The sequence below is a fragment of the Pelophylax lessonae genome (genome assembly GCF_965119305.1).
Source record: "Pelophylax lessonae genome assembly, chromosome: 9".
In the NCBI taxonomy this organism is placed as follows: Eukaryota; Metazoa; Chordata; class Amphibia; order Anura; family Ranidae; genus Pelophylax; species Pelophylax lessonae.
In genome coordinates, this window is record NC_138776.1 from 93,103,851 (window position 1) to 93,124,277 (window position 20,427).

Consider the following 20,427-nt stretch of genomic DNA (forward strand, 5'->3'; position numbering starts at 1 on the left):
CTACTCAAGACTAAAAATAGGGAGCATATTAAAATGCACCTATAGTCCACACAAAACATAAAAAGCCATGTTGGATGCCAAATTAGTATTCTGAGGAATTCTCAAAATTAGGAACATGTAACAATGATGGGAAATAAGTTTGGCAAAAAAAGTAGCATCAAAATACATATATATTCTAGAAGGATTTTGTTAGGAGATACTTCAAAATAAACTCTGTTATATCACTTAATAAAGCTAATTAATATTTTAACTACTTTCATTTATTTTTTATTAATGATGAGAAATCATTTTACATATTTCCCTACCCTTGCATCAGCAAGGAAAAGGCTTATTATCTCATGATTTCTTGCTGGTTTTTTTTTTTTTATCAGACCTTCCCATCCAGTTATTATATTTTTTCATGTAACACTGAAGGAATGAAACTTTGCTAAAATGTAAAGTAGTGAGTGTACAGCTTGTATAACAGTGTAAATTTGCTGTCCCTTCAAAATAATTGAACACACAGCCATTCATGTCTAAACCGCTGGCAACAAAAGTGAGTATACCCCCAAGGTAAAATGTCCAAATTGGGCCACAAGTGTCAATATTTTGTGTGGCCATCATTATTTTTCAGGCCTTAACCCTTTTGGGCATGAAGTTCACCAGAACTTCACAGGTTGTCACTGGAGTCTTCTTCCACTTCTCCATGACGACATCATGGAGCTGGTTGATGTTAGAGACCTTACGCTCCTCCAACCTCTGTTTGCGGATGCCCCACAGATGCTCAATAGGGTTTAGGTCTGGAGACATGCTTGGCCAGTCCATCACCTTTACCCTCAGCTTCTTTAGCCATGCAGTGGTCGTTTTTGCGGTTGTTATGTTGGAATACTGCCCTGCGGCCCAGTCTCTGAAGGGAGGGGATCATGCTCTGCTTCAGTATGTCACAGTACATGTTGGCATTCATGATTCCCTCAATAAACTGTAGCTCCCCAGTGCCGGCAGCACTCATGCAGCCCCAGACCATGACACTCCCACCACCATGCTTGACTGTAGGCAACACACACTTGTCTTTGTACTCCTCACCTGGTTGCTGCCACACACTTGACACCAACTGAACCAAATAAGTTTATCTTGGTCTCCTCAGACCACAGGACATGGTTCCAGTAATCCATGTCCTTAGTCTGCTTGTCTTCAGCAAACTGTTTGGGAGCTTTCTTGTGCATCATCTTTAGAAGAGGCTACCTTCTGGGACGAGCATGCAGTGTGCGGCGTATGGTCTGAACAATGACAGGCTGACCTCCCACCCCTTAAACCTCTACAGCAATGCTGGCAGTACTCATACGTCTATTTTTCAAAGACAACCTCTGAATAGGACGCTAAGCACACGCATCAACTTCTTTGCTTGACCATTGAGGCCTGTTCTGAGTGGAACTTGTCCTTTTAAACCATTGTATGGTCTTGAGCACCGCGCTGAAGCTCAGTTTTAGGGTCTTGGCAATCCTCTTATAGCCTAGGCCATCTTTATTCTTTTTTTCAGATCCTTTAGAGAGTTTTTTTGCCATGAGGTGCCATGTTGAACTTCCAGTGACCAGTATGAGAGAGTGAGAGCGATAACACCAAATTTAACAACCCTGCTCCCCATTCACATTTGAGACCTTGTAAAACTAATGAGTCACATGACACCGAAGGGAGAAATGGCTAATTGGGCCCAATTTGGACATTGTCACTTAGAGGTGTACTCACTTTTGTTGCCAGCAGTTTAAACATTAATGGCTGTGTGATTTTGAGGGGACAGCAAATTTACACTGTTATACAAGCTGTACACTCACTACTTTACATTGTAGCAAAGTGTCCTTTCTTCAGTGTTGTCACATGAAAAGATATAATAAAATATTTACAAAAATGTGAGGGGTGTACTCACTTTTGTGAGATACTGTATATATTCAATCCTTTTAAACCAAACCATTCTTTAACTGAGTTTTTCTGGGTCCTGACTTTTTTTTTTTTGGCATCACTCCCTTTGCTGTGTTTAACTGCTTTACGACCGCCCGCCGTGGATGTACTGTGGCAGGCAGCCGTTCCTGGGTGAATCGCCGTAGATGTACGGAGCTCGCTCTCGGGAGTCTCGGGGGCGGCGCACTTCCGCCCCCGCTCATCAGCGGGAAAACCGATGAGCGTGTCAGGCGGCTCCGATTGCCACCTGACACTCTTGATCATTCCCAGCTGAGAGAGAAGGACGGTCGGCTGTTGTAAACACAGACGACCGTCCTTCTCCCTGGGATGATCACATGCGCTCATGCGAACCTACTATATAGGATCACATGTCTCTATGGTGATCTCAGAAGCCACACCCCCCCAGGTAGAATCACTCCCCTAGGGTCACATTTAACCCCTTGATCACCCACAGGGTTAACCCCTTCCCTGCCAATGGCATTATTACAGTAACAGTGCATATTTCTAGCACCGATTACTGTAGTAATGTCACTGGTACCCCCAAAAGTGTCAAAAATGTCAGTTAGGGGTCCGATCTGTCCGTCGCAATGTCGCAGTCCCGCTAAAAAAAAAATAAAAAAAAAAATAAATAAATCAGATCGCCGCCATTACTAGTATAAAAAAAAATCAATAATGAAAATGACATAAATCTTTCCCGTAGTTAATAGACGCGATAACTTTTGCACAAACCAATCAAAATACGCTTATTGTGGTTTTTTTTTTACCATAAATATGTAGCAAAAACACAAATTGGCCTGAAATGTTAAAAAAAGTTTGATTTTTAATTTTTTTTTTTTAAATGTCATAGAATGTGAAAAAATACTGTTTTTTTTTTTGTTTATAGCGCAAAAAAAAAAAAAAAAAAAAAAAAAATCGGACAGGTGCTCAAATACCACCAAAAGAAAACTCTATTTGTGGGAAAAAAAGGAAATACATTTCGTTTGGGTACAGCGTCGCACGACCACGCAATTGTCCATTAAAGTAACGCAGTGCCGAATTGCAAAATAGGGCCTGGTCAGGAAGGGGGTAAAATCTTCTGGGGCTAAAGTGGTTAATAAGGTATGGCACTACTGTGCCTTTTTATTGTTTTGAGTCTTATCTATATTGTGAAATAAGCAGTACCATGGGTCATCTAAGATTTCTATTCCAGTTATTATCCTTCTATACAGCTGTACCTATATATATATATATATATATATATATATATATATATATATATATTTTTTTTTATTATTATTATTATTATTAAGAGTTAAAAACTAAAACTCCTCCCCCACCCCAATCAAAATAACATTTCAGATCTGTTAAGATCCTTCATTAGGTATGATAGTCATTAAAATCAGATTCTAATTTTGTTTTTCTATATATTGGGAGTTTGGGTAGTAGCACTGTTGTTTCAGTTAGGGCAATGCCCATTGCCTGCTTTGCAACTGAAGCATCATGTAACATGCTGGGTGTGTGCTGTCCTGACCTGTCTGTGTATCTATATATAATGTACATTTATCTATAGAGATTATTGGAATCCAGTGTCACAAGTCTGTTGAATAGACGTTAAAAAATACAGAGATAAAGGGACAGGAGAAAATTTCATGGTTATCTCTACTCAAAGCTCTAAAATGATTTGGGTGGAGTATAAATCACCTGTCTAAAGCAAACTTCATGAGGAAGCCTTATGAATAGCTGCATTTCATAAGAGAATGCTATAAAATGGTCATTTATAAAAGGTGATTTAACCATTTATTTTTTGTTCGGGTGAAGACATTCTTTAAGAGAACTGATGCACTGAAAATAGGATTTTTGACTTACCGTAAAATCCATTTCTCTGATTCTCATTGATGAACACAGATTTAGATCTTCATAACCGTTGGGTTATAATGTCCCCTACAGGAGTAGGACACTAGACAGGAAAAAACGTCTGGATACGCCCATGGGCAGTCCCAGGGGGTATACTCCCACTCTCTGCTATATGCACTCAGTTTAGTTACAGGCAGTGTCAGAAGAATTACAACTCCACAAAGGGGTGGGTGCTGTGTCAGTGAAAGAAAATCAGAAAAATGTATTTTACGGTAAGTCAAAAAATCCCATTTTCTCTTTTGTTCATTAACAGATACCGCTTCAGATCTTCATAATCATTGGGACGTCCCAAAGCAGTGTTAGACATGAGGGGAAGAACAGCAAAAAAAAAAAAGAATTCCAAGGCTAAACAGTAGACAACCAGGCAAAAAGAGCTCAACTAAAACTGGAGCTCACCTGAAAAATAGAATACAGCCTCGAAGACAATTGGGTCCTCTCAACTGCAGCCTACAAAACCTTGCAGCCAAAAGAAGCATCCGCAGATGCCAACACATCTACTTTATAAAACTTTGTGAAAGTGTGCACGGAAGACCAAGTGGCCGCCATGCAAACCTGTGTCACTGACCCCCCGATGACGGAAAGCCCAGGAGGCACTAAGCGCCCAAGTAGAGTGCGCCTTAACAGGGAAAGGCGGAACCTGACCCTTGATGGAATAGGCATGAATCACTGTGTTTCTAATCCATCTGGAAATGGTCGCAGAGAAAGCGGACAACCCTTTACGAGGCCCAACCGTGAGCACAAAGAGAGTCTGACTTCCTGAAAGACTCTAACTGCCAAGTACAACCTAATTGCCCGGACCACATCCAAGGCATGCAGGGCAAAATTCCTTCGGATGTTCAGGCCTGGGACACAGGGAAGGCAACACAATGTCTTTATTCAAATGAAAATCAGAAAACCTATGGAAGGAACGATGGACAGGGACAAAGAACAACCTTATCTCTGTGAATCACCAGGTATGGTGAACGATAAGATAACGCTGCCATTTCCCGAAACCCTGCTTGCAAAGGTGATAGCCACCAAAAAGGCCACCTTCTGGGATAGCGTAAGCAGAGGAATCTCTCTAAGATTCTCAAAGGGTGGCTTCTGGAGAACCGAAAGCACCTAATTGAGGTTCCAAGGCGGCAACGGAGCCCACACTGGAGGAACCAAATATTGGACACCCTGAAGGAAGCTTCCAAGGAACGTCAGCGACCAGCCGCACCAGATTGGCATACCAAGCCTGGCGAGGCCAGTCTGGAGCCACTAAGATGACCAGAACTCCTCCTGCCTCGATTCCGCGTAGAAGTCTTGCCAGAAGCTTGAAAGGAGGGAAAGCGTAAATCAGACGATACTGACCCCACGGGGCCACCAGCGCGTCTGTGGCGTCCGCCAGAGGATCCCTTGACCGAGCCACAAACCTCTGCACCTTTCTGTTGAGCCGAGATGCCAACAGATCCACCTCGAAGGTGCCCCACTGAAGACAACTGGGGGAACACCTTTGGATGAAGTGACCACTCCGCTTGGTCCAACGCCTGCCAGTTTTCTACCCCGGGAATGTGTATGGTGGAGAGGGCGTTCTGCAGTGTCCAGATCCCCTGAGCAGAATGCATGCCGAGGACACCTCCCCAGCCGGGGAGGCTGGCATCCGTGGTGACCACTGTCCAATACAAGGGGAGAAGGGATTTGCCCAGCCGAAGCACCATATCAGGGTGTCCTTCGTTCCTAGACTCAGCTGGATCGGATTGTCCAGAGACTGCAAAATCTTGTCCCATTTTGTCAGAATCTCCCTTTGCAGGGACCTCGTATGGAACTGTGCAAACAGAACCACCTCGAAGGTAGACAGCATCAGGCCCAGCACTTGCATGCAAGTTCAGAGGGATGACCATCTGTTGGACGAAGATGAATTGCAGTCTGCAATTTCTGGAGTTTGTCCAGAGGAAGGAGCACTCCGGCTAAGGCCGAGTCCAGAGTCAGGCCCAGATAGTCCAGCTTTGTGGACGGAACCAGGGCAGACTTCTGAAAATTCAGAATCCCGCTGAACTCCCTCAGGGTTTGTATTGTGATCTCCAGGTTTTCCACCAGAGCAGAAGGATACTCCACTCGCAGAAGGAAATCATCCAAGGAGTCCAGTAGTGCGATCCCCCGTTGGCGTAGAAAAGCTACCACCGGGGTTAACACTTTTGTGAAGACCCGAGGAGCAGAGGCGAGACCAAAGGGTATCGCCACAAACTGCTAATGCTTCTCTCCCACGGCAAAGAGGAGGAAGTGCTAGTGACTGGCAGATATTGGAATGTCAAGATAAGCATCCTTGATGTCAATAGGAGGCAAGGAAATCCAACGCCGGGAAGCCACCACCGTGCAAATTGACTCCATTCTGAACTTCTGCACCCGCACAAAGCAGTTCAGCGCCTTGAGGTCCCGGATTTGATGCACTTTGCCTTCCTTCCTGGGAACTGTAAACAGGTTTGAGTAAAAACCCTGAAAACATTTAGAAGTCTGAACCGGGACAATCATCCCTTGATGCAACAGGTCTTGTACTGCCCCAAACAGACCCTGTAAGCGGTCCTGGGACAGGTGCAAGTTGGAAGGAAAGAACCTTGCCGGGGGGGGACAAGAGCGAAAACTTGATCTTGTAGCCAGACTGAATGACTTTGTGGACCCACTTGTCTTGTACCAGGGAAGTCCATGGGTTCGGAAACCTGCGAAGGTGTCTCCCCACCCCCGATACGGGTGAGGGCGTACCTTCATGCTGAAGGAGCCCTGTCTGCAGGTCTAGAGAAGCCCGCTCTCGGCTTGCCAGACCAGGTTTGTTTGGATCCTCCCTGAGGCCCTGAAAGGCTTTGAGCCCTTGTCAGTGGACCCTGAGGGATGAAAAAACTTCTTATAAGCGAAAAGGAAGGCCCACGTTTACGACAATGTTCCTAGCCCTTATTAGCCTGCGGAAGAAAGGTACTCTTTCCCCCTGTGAGACCTTTTATGTCGTCATCCAGGGTAGCTCCAAATAGGTGATCTTAAAAGGGAAGATTAGTCAAGTCAAGTACTTTAATGTGCAAGTAAGCGTCCTTGATGTCGATATAGGCAAGGAAATCCCCCTGATGCAGGAATGCCACCACTGTGCGAATGGGCTCCATTCTGAACTTCTGTACCCCCACAAAGCAATTCATTGCCTTGAGATCGACAATTGAACCCACCTTGCCCTCTTTCTTTGGGACCATGAACGGGTTCGAATAAAACCCCTGAAAATGTTCCGAGGTCGGAACCGGGACAATCACACCCTGAAGCAACAGGTCTTGCACGAGAGTTTGCACATTGGAAGGAAAGAACCTTTCTGGAGGGTAAGAATGAAACCCGATCTTGTAGCTTGACTACCACTTTGTGAACCAAGGTGGTCCACGGGCCTGGAAACCAGTGAAGGCGTCCTCCCACCCCAGGTATGGATGAGGACGCACCTTCATGTAGAGGGAGGCTTGTCTGTGGGTCTGCACAATCCTGCTCTCGGCTTGCCAGACCAAGGTCACTTGGATCCTCCCATAGAGGCCTTGAAAGGCTTTGAACCCTTGTCAGCTGACCCTGAGGGACAAAAAAACTTCTTATGAGCCGAGAAGAACAGACCATGTCTATGACAAGGTTCCTTACCCTTACCAGCTTGTGGAAGAAAAGTACTCTTTCCCCCTGTGAGATTCTTAATGCTGTCATCCAGGGTAGCTCCAAACCACCGATCTCCCTGAAAAGGAAGATCAGTTAAGGCTTTTGATCCGCAGATCAACACTTAAACCACAAAACACGCCTAAGGACCACTGCCGAAGCAGACAGTCTAGAAATCAGGGGAGCCACATCCAAAGAGGCAACACAGATAAACTGCAGCCCATGGACCAACTGGCCTGAAAGCTCAGCAAAGGCAGGGGGGAGCTGCTCACCCTCCAGGTAACGGCGTAAAAGTTTAGCTCACTTGGTCAAAATTTTTTTTGACACCAGGGCAATGGTGCCAAACCCGCAACAGTGAACATATTGCGGGCAACAGCCTCCACTTTTCTGTCAGCCGGATCGTTAAAGGCCAGCGATTCTTCAACCGGGATCATGGTTGCCTTATTTAACCAGGAAACTGGGGGATCAACCAGCGGGGGAACAATCAACTTTTTAAGGAGGGACTCTTCAAAGGGGTACCTCATCACAAATAGTTTAGGAACCACGAAGGGACGTTTTGGATGTTCCCACTCTTGTGACAAATCTATCAAAATAAAAGGGAAAAGTCCAGTCCAGTGGGGCTATGTTACAGCCGACCTAGTGCGGAGCTGTGGTCTGCACGCGCTGGCTAGACTGGGGTGACCACCGGATCTAGATTATCCAGCCCGTTGCCCAGCCTGGCAGTTGATTGTAGATCTCAAAGGAAAAAGCCGGGAGGGGAAAAAAACAATCTAAAAGGAAAAAAAATTGTCAGGACCAGAGATGCCAGCAAAGAACTAGATCCTTACTCCTGACTAGGCAGAAAAAAAAAACTACCTAATGCAGAGAGGGGGGAGCATGCCTCCTGGGAATGCCCATAGGTGTAGTCAAGTCTTTTTTTCTGCCTCCTGTAGGGGGCAGTATAAACCACTGGTCAAAATTCTTAGGAGCGCTGTCCATCAATGAACGAAAGAGAAAAAATGGTGTATCAGTAAAAAAAAAACAATATTTTGCTTTCTAAACCCCAAGAATTGTATTTTAAATTCAATGAACATGATTCTTTTCCTTAGCAACAGCTTCCCTAGAAAGCTCCCCATGATCCTAACTGAACACACACACACATGCAAGAATCAAACTGCAAACCTCCAAACAGAATCTCTCAGGCGACAGACTTACATCCTGCATTTGGGCGTTGAATAGAGTACATGATGACAACTGAAATGATTGAATCATAACCTGGGCAACACCCTGCAGATCAGAATACAATACAGCCACAACATGAGAGGCAGACTAAAAGCAACAGATGACAATTATCCCTTTGAGAAGGTAAATTGAGGCAGTAAATGGTGGTAGCACCAAAGTTGCTCAACTGAGGGTGAGCAAGTACAGAAAATTAAAGAATTGGTCATGTCCATTGGAAGGTCTAGACAATAAAAAGAGCAGCAGTGGAAAAACCCAATTTTTTTTGGTTGCTTTGCACTAAAGCCAGTGCTTACCTGTTAACCTTTACACCCTACTTCCAAATTTATAGGAAAGCATTGGATATTGGAGGGAAATGATCCCATTATAAAGTATACTGAGAGCAAAAGAGGATTTTTCTAAAAAAAATTCTCAGCACAATGCAAGAGGTGGCAAAAGAAGATAGGTTATGCTTGCCCTCATCCCTGAAGGGATTGAGAAGAAAGGACTTGAGAACTGAACGACTTCCACAAGGGCAGGAGCACTTTTAAATCCACCGTACAGCCTCATCAAATGTCTAAGGGTCCTTTCATACAGGCTTTCCGCCCGGCGGAATCCGCTTTGCTCAGCAAGGGATTGATCCGCTGATCCCCGCTGAGCAGGCAGATGACAGGTCCGTCTCTGCTCACTGTGCTGAGACAGACCTGTCACAGCCCCACTCTCTATGAAGAGATCAAATGAAAACTGACTGCTTGTCCATTTTCATCCAATCCCAATTGATCCAATCCATTAGACGGAAGGAAAATAGGGTTCCCATCCGTCTGGATTTCACGGACAGGATCAGATTGGATAGCAGCGGGTGTCAGCTGACAGGTCATTGCTGACATCCCCCACCCCATAGGGGTGCATGGAGCGTCCATTTAGGTCCGCCTGAAAAACAGATAGGCGGACCTGATTGGAAAGCCTGTGTGAAAGGGGCCTTAGGGATCTTGAAGCACACATATCAATGATTCAATCATTGGAGCCACTGCGTAATGAATTCATATTTTTTCTCATTTTGATAATGGCACTAAAATACCCATCACTGCATTTACCATTATTACCGAAATTATTAGATCCAGTTTCATCCAGCAATACCAGAAACATGCCAAAAGAACACTTTAGTAATTTAAAAAGGTTTTATGTTTGTGACATACTCAATAACACAAAGATTACTGTAAGTTACCACTGTTCTTTAGTAAACAATACCTGTTAAAAGATACAGGACTTTGTTTTCACCAACCATGAGAAGGCAAACCTGAGACTCTAATGAAAATACCCAAACCATTCCACTTGCAGGTGTTGTATATTTTTCATTAACTAACCAATATGGCACATGTTGTTTAGTGATTAAGAATCAGTTGGATTAGTTGGACATGACAGTGTTAGTGGACAGACATGTTTATTGGTCACTACAGAATCGGGAAAACGTTAGATGGTTTCTCTGGATTTAGTAGCACAAAGCATATACTGTTACCTGAGTGTGCTGCAATTGTGCAAGTTCCTCTTTCTTGCGTTTCAAAAGGTCTTTTCGCAGCTCTTTGGGTGCTTTCTCCACTTCATTAATTACCTGGTATGAGCATGCAGAAGGTGGGGAAATATGACCATTTTTCTAGAGCAAGCGCATGAGGCAGAGTAAAGCCACACCACCATGTGACAGATGCCTGCAGAGTGGGTTACATGTCAAGTGAAAGAAGGGTGCATGATGTTAAGCCAATGACCAACTGTGAATTTGTTATATGTACCTGCATGCATGTTCATTTTGCCTCACGCTTCAAAAACAGGCTTCCTTTGCTCTTTCGACTGTTGCCTAAGATGTAACTTTTTAAGTATTGGTAGATGGATGTCAGGTGAGGAGCACTAGTCTGAAAACCTATATAATATACTATATCTATGGATTTGTTGAGAATCTCATCTCCCGTTTGTCTTGTTGTAAAATACAAATAAAGAAAAAAAAAACAGGCTTTCTTCATTTAAGTGATCAGGCCATCTTAAAATATTATCTCACTTGTGGATAGATGCTGGTGAACTGGGTCATCCTCTAGTTTCATGCAATTAGGAGTAAGGGACTGGCTCTCTAGCTAGCGGTTGATCGCAATGAGACAGAATGGCTATGTATCTAAAATACGTTGAAACAGAATATGCAGATATAAAGCTGCTTTATATGCTGCTTTCTTATGCTGCTTTCAAAATCCACCTTTAACTGAAACAGAATCATTTCTCTAATGTGCTTAATGGTAATCATATGCTGCTTTCTTATGCTGCTTTCAAAATCCACCTTTAACTGAAACAGAATCATTTCTCTAATGTGCTTAATGGTAATCATATGCTGCTTTCTTATGCTGCTTTCAAAATCCACCTTTAACTGAAACAGAATCATTTCTCTAATGTGCTTAATGGTAATCATATGCTGCTTTCTTATGCTGCTTTCAAAATCCACCTTTAACTGAAACAGAATCATTTCTCTAATGTGCTTAATGGTAATCATATGCTGCTTTCTTATGCTGCTTTCAAAATCCACCTTTAACTGAAACAGAATCATTTCTCTAATGTGCTTAATGGTAATCATATGCTGCTTTCTTATGCTGCTTTCAAAATCCACCTTTAACTGAAACAGAATCATTTCTCTAATGTGCTTAATGGTAATCATATGCTGCTTTCTTATGCTGCTTTCAAAATCCACCTTTAACTGAAACAGAATCATTTCTCTAATGTGCTTAATGGTAATCATATGCTGCTTTCTTATGCTGCTTTCAAAATCCACCTTTAACTGAAACAGAATCATTTCTCTAATGTGCTTAATGGTAATCATATGCTGCTTTCTTATGCTGCTTTCAAAATCCACCTTTAACTGAAACAGAATCATTTCTCTAATGTGCTTAATGGTAATCATATGCTGCTTTCTTATGCTGCTTTCAAAATCCACCTTTAACTGAAACAGAATCATTTCTCTAATGTGCTTAATGGTAATCATATGCTGCTTTCTTATGCTGCTTTCAAAATCCACCTTTAACTGAAACAGAATCATTTCTCTAATGTGCTTAATGGTAATCATATGCTGCTTTCTTATGCTGCTTTCAAAATCTTTTACCTCTGTCCATTGAACACTGATGTTTGTTTTGCTTTCTCTTGTCTCTACCCAAATTATGAGCTGTCCTTATCTTTATTACTCTGCCATTCTGCCCTCTTGCTATTCCTTGTAGTCTGTCTTTGGTGTGAGAAGTTTATTCTGTCAGCCATGTGTCCCTCCTATGCAATCCTAATTGATTAATTGGCAATACCTCCACCCAACTCAGTATAAATTTAAGCCCTTTCTAGGGGATGCACAGGCAGGGGGTTGCACAGGCTGGGATTGCATTGGCAACTATTATCTTGGATAAAGTATTAATATTGGATTAAGTATTACACTTCTGCTCAGCACTTCAGCGAATGCACAAAGCATACAACTGCAAGCCAACAGACAGACTACAGGTGATCTGAGACTCTATACTGCTTTTCCATCTCACATTCAGTTTACATCTCAATCTCACCACCCTGTATTATGCAATCCCTAATTCTCCTTCTCATGTTTGCATCCTCTCTCCTAAAACTTTCTCTCCTTCACCCCTCATCTCCGCCCCACAGCTTGTATATATCACCCTCACTCCTATCTTCACCTTTATACTGCACTCATCAACTCCTGCTGATTCTGAACCCACACACCAATAATATCTACAGGACACTGAGATGTGTCCCCCCTCATAAATCATACTCCCATATCACCTCCCTCACCCTTTTGCTTCTCCTAACCTCTGGAGATATTTCCCCAAATCCTGGACCCCCATCATTTACCTTTGGCAGACATACCCATCACCCCCTATCCTCTGACACCAGCCGAAATCCACACAATCTGGTTTCTATTCCTCTTCTGCCTCAAGCCAACCTCCCCTTCTCCTGCGCCCTCTGGAATGCCCGCTCTGTTTGCAACAAACTCACCTCTGTCCATGACCTATTTATCACAAACTCCTTCAACCTGCTTGCAATTACTGAGACCTGGCTTCAAGACTCTGACTCTCCTTCTCCTGCTGCCCTCTCCCATGGTGGCCTCCTGTGGACTCACTCTCCCAGGCCTAGTGGACGTAAAGGAGGTGGGGTTGGAATTCTGCTTTCCCCTCAAAGCACTTTTCAGGTTCTTCATCCACCGCCTTCTCTGTCTCTCTCCTCATTTGAAGCTCACTGTATTCGTCTATTTTCTCCAGTTTCGTTGAGAATTGCTGTGATCTATCGGCCTCCTGGACCGGTATCAGGCTTCCTTGATGACTTCTCTGCCTGGCTACCCTACTTTCTCTCTTCTGAAATTCCCACAATCATTCTTGGAGACTTCAACATCCCTGTTAATCTTAACACTCCTGCTACTTCTAAACTTTTGAGCTTAACCTCCTCTTTTGACCTAAAACAATGGACACATGCTTCTACTCACTCTAATGGCAACAGCCTTGACCTCATGTTCTCCTACCTATGCACCCCTCACAACCTCTCCAACATTCCATTCCCTCTCTCTGATCACCACCTCATTAGTTTCAGTCTCTCCTTGTCCTCCTCCTTACCTTCCAACTACCGAACAATTACACGTAGAAACCTTCGCCATCTGAACCCTTCACTTCTTTTTTCTGCTACAGATGGTCTCTTCAACACAATCTCATCCCTCTCCTGCCCCAACATGGCCACTTCTGTCTACAACAGTTCACTGTCATCTACCCTGGATGCTTTGGCCCCCCTCACTACACACAGAATCAGGCCCCGACCGCTTCAACCCTGGCAGACAGACAATACCAGAAGCCTCAAAAAACGTAGTCGTGCTCTTGAGCGTCTGTGGCGTAAGACTAAGTCACAGCAAGATTTCAGTCAATATAAATCTGCCCTCCAAAAATACAGTTCCTGCCTACACACTGCCAAACAGACCTACTTTATCACTCTCATTAACACCCTCTCACACAGTCCCCGTCAACTCTTTTCTACCTTCAACGCTCTACTTCGTCCTCCATTGCCTCCACCCACTAACTTACTCACTGCCCAAGAGATTGCCAATCACTTCAAAAATAAGATCGATACAATTCGTGAAGAAATTTTTACACTAAAGATATCTCCCTCACCTTACACACCTTGTCCTCCTGCACAATCAATACTTCCCTTGTTTAACCCAACTACTGTAGAGGAAGTTACTAAAATTTTTTCTAATGCCCACCTAACTTCCTGCCCTCTGGACCCTGTTCCTTCTCAAATACTACGGTCACCCTCTGACTCTATCCTACACTCTTTAACTCATATCTTCAACCTCTCCCTCTCCACTGGGATCTTCCCCAGCTCTCTAAAACATGCGCTAGTAACTCCCATACCAAAGAAAGCCTCGCTAGACCCCTCCAATCTTAATAACTTAAGACCCATCTCCTTACTCCCTTTTGCTTCCAAGCTCCTTGAACGTTTAGTCTACAACCGCCTGAGCAAGCACCTCATTGAGAATAACCTCCTTGATCCCCTTCAGTCTGGATTTCGCCGGCAACACTCCACAGAAACTTCTCTCCTAAAACTTACAAATGACTTACTAACAGCAAAAACCAATGGTCACTACTCGATACTCTTACTCTTGGACCTCTCGGCTGCCTTTGATACTGTTGACCACCCCCTCCTTCTCAAAAAACTCAGTTTGCTCGGTCTCCGTGACTGTGCTCTCCACTGGTTCGAATCTTACCTATCTCACCGCACCTTCAGTGTCACTTACAATTCCACTTACTCCTCTGCAACTCCTCTTACTGTTGGGGTCCCCCAAGGTTCTGTCCTTGGACCACTACTATTCTCAATCTATACCTCCTCCCTGGGTCAGCTAATAGCCTCCCATGGTTTCCACTACCATTTCTATGCTGATGACACCCAAATCTACCTCTCTACCCCTCAGCTCACCCCATCAGTCTCCTCCCGCATCACTGATCTACTAACAGACATATCAGCCTGGATGTCTCACCACTTCCTCAAACTGAATCTATCTAAAACCGAGCTCATAATATTTCCTCCTCTACGTGCCTCTTCCCCAGAATTCTCTGTCAAGATCAATGGAATAACTATTAGTCCTTCCACACATGCCAGGGTGCTAGGGGTAACCCTGGACTCTGCACTGTCCTTTCAGGCTCACATCCAATCCCTGTCCAAATCATGCCGCCTTAACCTCCGCAACATCGCTAGAATACGGCCCTTTTTAAACAATGACACCACCAAGCTCTTAATTCACGCCCTGGTTATCTCTCGCCTCGACTATTGCAACTCCCTCCTCATTGGATTACCCTTACATAGATTATCCCCCCTTCAATCCATAATGAATGCAGCTGCAAGACTTATCCACCTTACCAACCGTTCAGTGTCCTCCAACCCTCTCTGCCAATCCCTTCATTGGCTTCCACTCACCCAACGAATAAAATTCAAAGTGCTAACAACAGTTTACAAAGCCATCCACAACTCTGCCCCCAGCTACATCACTAACCTGATCTCAAAATATCAACCTAGCCGCTCTCTTCGGTCCTCCCAAGACCTCCTGCTCTCTAGCTCCCTTGTCACCTCTTCCCATGCTCGCCTCCAGGATTTCTCCAGAGCTTCTCCCATTCTTTGGAACTCTCTACCCCAATCTGTCCGACTGTCCCCTAATCTATCCATCTTTAGACGATCCCTGAAAACCCTTCTCTTTAAAGAAGCCTACCCGGCTACTAACTAATAACGCTGTTTCTCTTGCTCCATCAGCGCATCCCCCACAGCTATTGCCTTTTGTATCAATTGACCCTCCCTTTTAGATTGTAAGCTCTAACGAGCAGGGCCCTCTGATTCCTTTTGTTCCAAATTGTAGTGTAACTGTAATGTCTGCCCTCATTTTGTTAAGCGCTGCGCAAACTGTTGGCGCTATATAAATCCTGTATAATAATAATAATAAAAATAAAGTGCCTCTGTGTTATTTATCAAGACACACTAAAAACTAGTACAAAAAAAATGGTGTTGTCAATAAACAATAACTTTTTTTTAATGTTTATGCTTTTCCTACTGGTTTTAAAATGCAATCAAAACATTATATTAATATAATCATAGCCGATTCAGCATTGCAAAAATACCAGTGCATTTAAAGCTGGAATTCTGCCATTTTTTTTAATTTGAGTAGAGCAAAAAAAGGCTACATTCTATTAAATTTTTTCAAAAAGGAAGTGATCCTGTTGATGGCATAAACCTCAGGAGATAACTTTTTTTTTACCATCAATGGTAAAATTATACATTTTATGTTTTTTTGTGGAACCTGAAAACTTGGTTTGAGGGTCCAGAAAAGTGGTAATGTAGGGTCCGGTTATGCATGTGAGGTGTGTGATGTGAAGAAACCCATATACCAAGAAAGAACGCAGAGCAAAGCTGCAGAACGTTGAGGAGAAATAAGCTTTCCGCATCATACAATAAAAGAAAATTCTATTAACTGAGATAGGTTTAGTGTTAAAAATAGAACTATAGCTGTGTGCACAAAGTTTAACACTAATGATGCAATCTGCATAAAAATGAACTACGTATAACATTTGGGCATACTGAAACAGCTTACAGTCAAATTGCATTGTCTGAAAAGTTATCTGTCTTCCACCCATCCAAGATCAACATATTCAAGGAGGGGGGATTTAAATTCCTGTCTTGCTGAATAATGCACAACAAGGTGCAGCAAGAAAGCCTATCAGTTTAAAGACTCATGGTATTAAGTTTTATTTTATTTTTAAGATAGACATAGACCTTAAAAGTGACCATTTTCCCAGCTAAGAAAGGTAAAAATACATTTAATTTAAAAAGCTGTATGCAAAAGAAGTTTTTTTAGTATGTACCTGTGCAGCTGCCCATACCGTCATTCTCCTCTATATTAACGAATAATCTAGAAAGATGAAAGTCCGACAACACCATGCAATACCGAATAATCTGTTGAATCAGTACTAATATTCCAACAAGACAAAAGGGGAATGGTAGGTAGTCCATGGTTATACTGTGTTTTTCGGCATACCGTATGCGTCTTCTAATCTGCTCCATTCCCACGGACTGCTATCCTTGCTTTTGGATCAATTATGTGTCTCCCCAAAGCCAGAGCTGACAAGAGGTGTTCACTAGGTAATTTGAGTTAGAATTTATTTATAGTTTTTGTTTTCCTCCCCTTTTTATATGGGATAGGGGCTTTTGAGTATAATATATATATATATATATATATATATATATATATATATATATATATATATATATATATATATATATATATATTTATATTTACGTATGTAATATATTTGTACTTGTTGTGTCTATTTGATTGTCAATTCTAGATTGAGTCAGATGAAGAAACATTGAAGCCCTGAAGAAGCGGCTGTAGCCGCAAAATGCATAGGAATTTCTTCAACCTGAATGCTGCCATTTGTGGTTTTTATGTACGGTGGGAGTATATTGCCCACATTCTGTACAATATTTTTTTAATGTTTTTGTAATAAAGATATGATGTTTTACAATATATTTTGGTGATATTAGACATACTAGGGGGGCGTTCCTAAACACCCATTATTACCTATTTTTGATTACAAAAGGGGAATCCATTACACAGCAAGGTTGATGGGTTTCAGCCCTTTACTGAGCTTTAGTCATAACCAGTAGAACTAAGACCCAGTAAAGGGCTGAAATGTGTCAACCTCTCTGTGTAACTTTTGTCTTGTTGGAATAAGATTACAGATTTTATTCAGTATGGCATGGTGTTGCAAGACTTTCTTCTTTCTAGATTACTGGACGGCATGTGGAGCGGTAGCCCTGGCAAAGGCAATTCTCTTTATTCTATCAAATGCGTCTCTTATCAAAGTTGTGGCATCACATCTTTTCAATTCCCAGTTTGTATTAACTGCCTGAATAATCTTCTGCATCCAACACTTCTCAAAGCCAGATGCTTAGTGTCCAGTTGTGTTTGTGATTTCTTCTGCTGGCCCCTACATCACTATTGAGACTTGTAATGATACTGGGGACTGAAAGAGGAACCAGAAACTGCAGAGTGGGGCCAGGCATCTGATACTTTCAAAGGTGTTGGATGCAGAAGATTTTTCAGCAGTATCTCTTGAATACAAAGGAGAATGAAGGAGTGGGCAAGAGTGCAGTAAGTACTGTAATAAAAAACTGCTATTCCATACAGTCTTTTTTAATTCTTGCTACAAGATGACAGAGTCTTTATTAAAGCAAACCTGTGAGGACAGCAGTTTTAAAGCGGACATTGTCAACTTGTTTTTAAGGAGTATGCTGCAAAGATGTTATCCTAACCTGGTTGCTCTCTCAAGTGAGTCACTGATCTGGAATAAAGCAAGCAGACAGTAAAGTCAGAAATTCTTGCATCCTGTTCTGCATGCTGGTTTTTCAGAACCACTGAAAAAGGAGGCCATCAAAATAATGAAAGCCCTGAAGCTTTTAAAACAAGTCAGCCATGGTAACTCCTATACTTCTGTTTCTTTAATATTCAGCACCTGTGCAATCATCCCAAAAGGAAAAATTGCTAGAGCCATCAAAAGGTAGGATAAAACATAGTATACATACAGATGTTTTCACTTAAACATGGCTATAAGCAAGGATAATGTACTACTGGCAGTAACCAATCAGAAATCAGATTACATCAGATCAGTAGAAGATGACATCTGCTTGCTACCAGAATCTGCCCTTTGCACATTTTGCTTTGCTCTTAGCATTACTAAACTATAGATGACTGATATAATAAAAACCAGTGAAGGAAAAACACTTGGCCAGAATGTACCTGTAAACTACTTTTCAAAGCACACTATGATCTGTTAAACTTGTGCACCAGAGGGCTTAGGAACTTATCATTATAAAAGAGACCCCTGACCATGGAACATAACACCACCTGCATGTGTGAGACATGATTAGTGTTTCAGGCCCAACCACCAAGTCAAGGGGAAAAAAGGACTCAAAATGTAGCTCACAAAGTAGAGAGGGAGAAGAAAATGTCACGTTATTACATAATATAAATTCAATATAAATTTTAGTGATAGCATTCAATAATGGATTCAGGATTATGTACAATCCGATATAGTTAAAACATGACATATGTATGTATGAAAAAACAATAGTATATAAAAACAGGTAACATTTTTCAAGGACTGTTAAAATAAAAATGGAAAATGCTGACATATTTTATTTAAATACCTTCTTTAAACATTTACTTCAGCCCTATAATAATATTACAATAATCGCTCAGCCTTCCTCACATCTGTTCCATTGCCTATTGCCTACCCAGCTCATAGATTTTTTAGGCTTCCTCATTAGAAGAATGAGATAAGAAGGCCCCTGCATTTCCATGCAATTATAAAAAGTACTAAGTGCTATATAAAAGGGTTGGATACATAAACCTTTTTATGCGTCAAAATATTTGTAGACTTATTTATTTAGCAGCCAGTCTGGAGATGTACACTACATTTTATTGCCACACCGCTGGGCAGGGGATCACCCTATACCTAGTCTAACTTCGTGGTTTACCGTGGTACCTCTGCAGCCCACTGAAACAAGTCTGCGTCATCTGAGGCTAGTGAACGCGGGAGTATACTTGGTAAATGGAAAGCCATGGCAAGCAATAATGGTGCTTTCATATGTACGGGGGGGGGGGTCTAAATTACTGGACTGGCTAAACAAAAATAACAATTCTTTTTAAAGCTAAAAATGTTTAACGCATAAAAAACATATTTCAAATGGGCAGGGAGCGATTTTTCATAGTTACACTTCAGAAGGGTAACTGTGAGGACAGAAACATTTGATTATTTAGTTTAATATTTAAACAATCAAACTAAAATTTTAATTTCAGTTACAGGCTTAGTGTCCACCTTGGAGATGTTGGGGGAGCCACAGACCTGGGCATTCAACTGCCAAAATTAAATAGTTTAATGACTTAACTCTTCAGCATCTGGCAAACACTGAAAAAAGTTCTGGGTGAGCTGAACCTTACAAACTAAACCCTTTTGAATATTTTATGCACATAAAATTTTTATATTAAATATTTTTTTTAATATAGAAGATATACTTGCTCAATAAAAACCCATAGGCTTGAAATCCATAATGCCCATCCGCCTGCTCAGCGGGGGATCTCTCTCCTAATCACCGCTGAGCAGGATGGATGACAGGTCTGTGTCCATTCCGCATGGACACAGTCCTGCTGTTCTCAATAGAGCAGTCGGATGGAAACAGACCGTCCGCCAGTTTCAATGCGACTGTTATCTTATGCGATGGGCGGATGGGGAATAGACCCCCTCATCCATCTGTATTTGGAGGACAGGATCAGATGCCGGCGAGCATCAGCGGACACATGTCACTCCATAGAGAACAATGACTGGACTGATCAGGGCCTCCTGAAAAACTGACAGGCGGCCCTTATCAGACCACCCATGTGAAACCACCTTAATTAACATTTTGCAAGGATGTAGCGTAACCAATATAAATCATGGATTAGCCATCATCATGCTTCTCTACTCAGAATACTGAAAACATATTTGATTGCTGGTTAGGGATCTCAGCACATTGCTGCTCTTAGTACCAGTTGTGCCTCGCTGTAAAATCAGCTAGGTTCGGTGACACATACTGTTAGGAGCGATCCTATGAAGCCATAACAAGAACAAACTTCTCCAGTCACTAGAAGAGAAATTTCTACACCGGAGAGGAGTCATATGTGCAGAGCAGTTACAA

At 42.4% G+C, this 20,427-nt stretch overlaps 2 protein-coding genes across 5 annotated transcripts in view; one reads left to right on the top strand and one right to left on the bottom strand.

Moving 5' to 3' along the window:
- Positions 1-20,427, bottom strand: part of SLK (STE20 like kinase) — a 147,408-nt gene that overhangs the window by 23,681 nt on the left and 103,300 nt on the right. For 3 of the 4 annotated variants that reach the window (XM_082268242.1, XM_082268244.1, XM_082268243.1), the window contains one exon: positions 10,163-10,255. The exons of the other annotated variant lie outside the window; for it this stretch is intronic. In XM_082268242.1, the coding sequence (XP_082124368.1) occupies positions 10,163-10,255 (93 nt within the window). The remainder of the gene's footprint in view (positions 1-10,162; positions 10,256-20,427) is intronic. 4 annotated transcript variants of the gene reach the window in all.
- LOC309563310 (uncharacterized protein) lies at positions 10,525-17,069 on the top strand (the record flags this gene model as incomplete). The annotated part of the gene is made up of 3 exons (XM_082267711.1): positions 10,525-10,535; positions 12,403-13,057; positions 17,037-17,069. 3 exons carry the CDS (start codon positions 10,525-10,527, stop codon positions 17,067-17,069), a joined length of 699 nt encoding a protein of 232 aa, XP_082123837.1.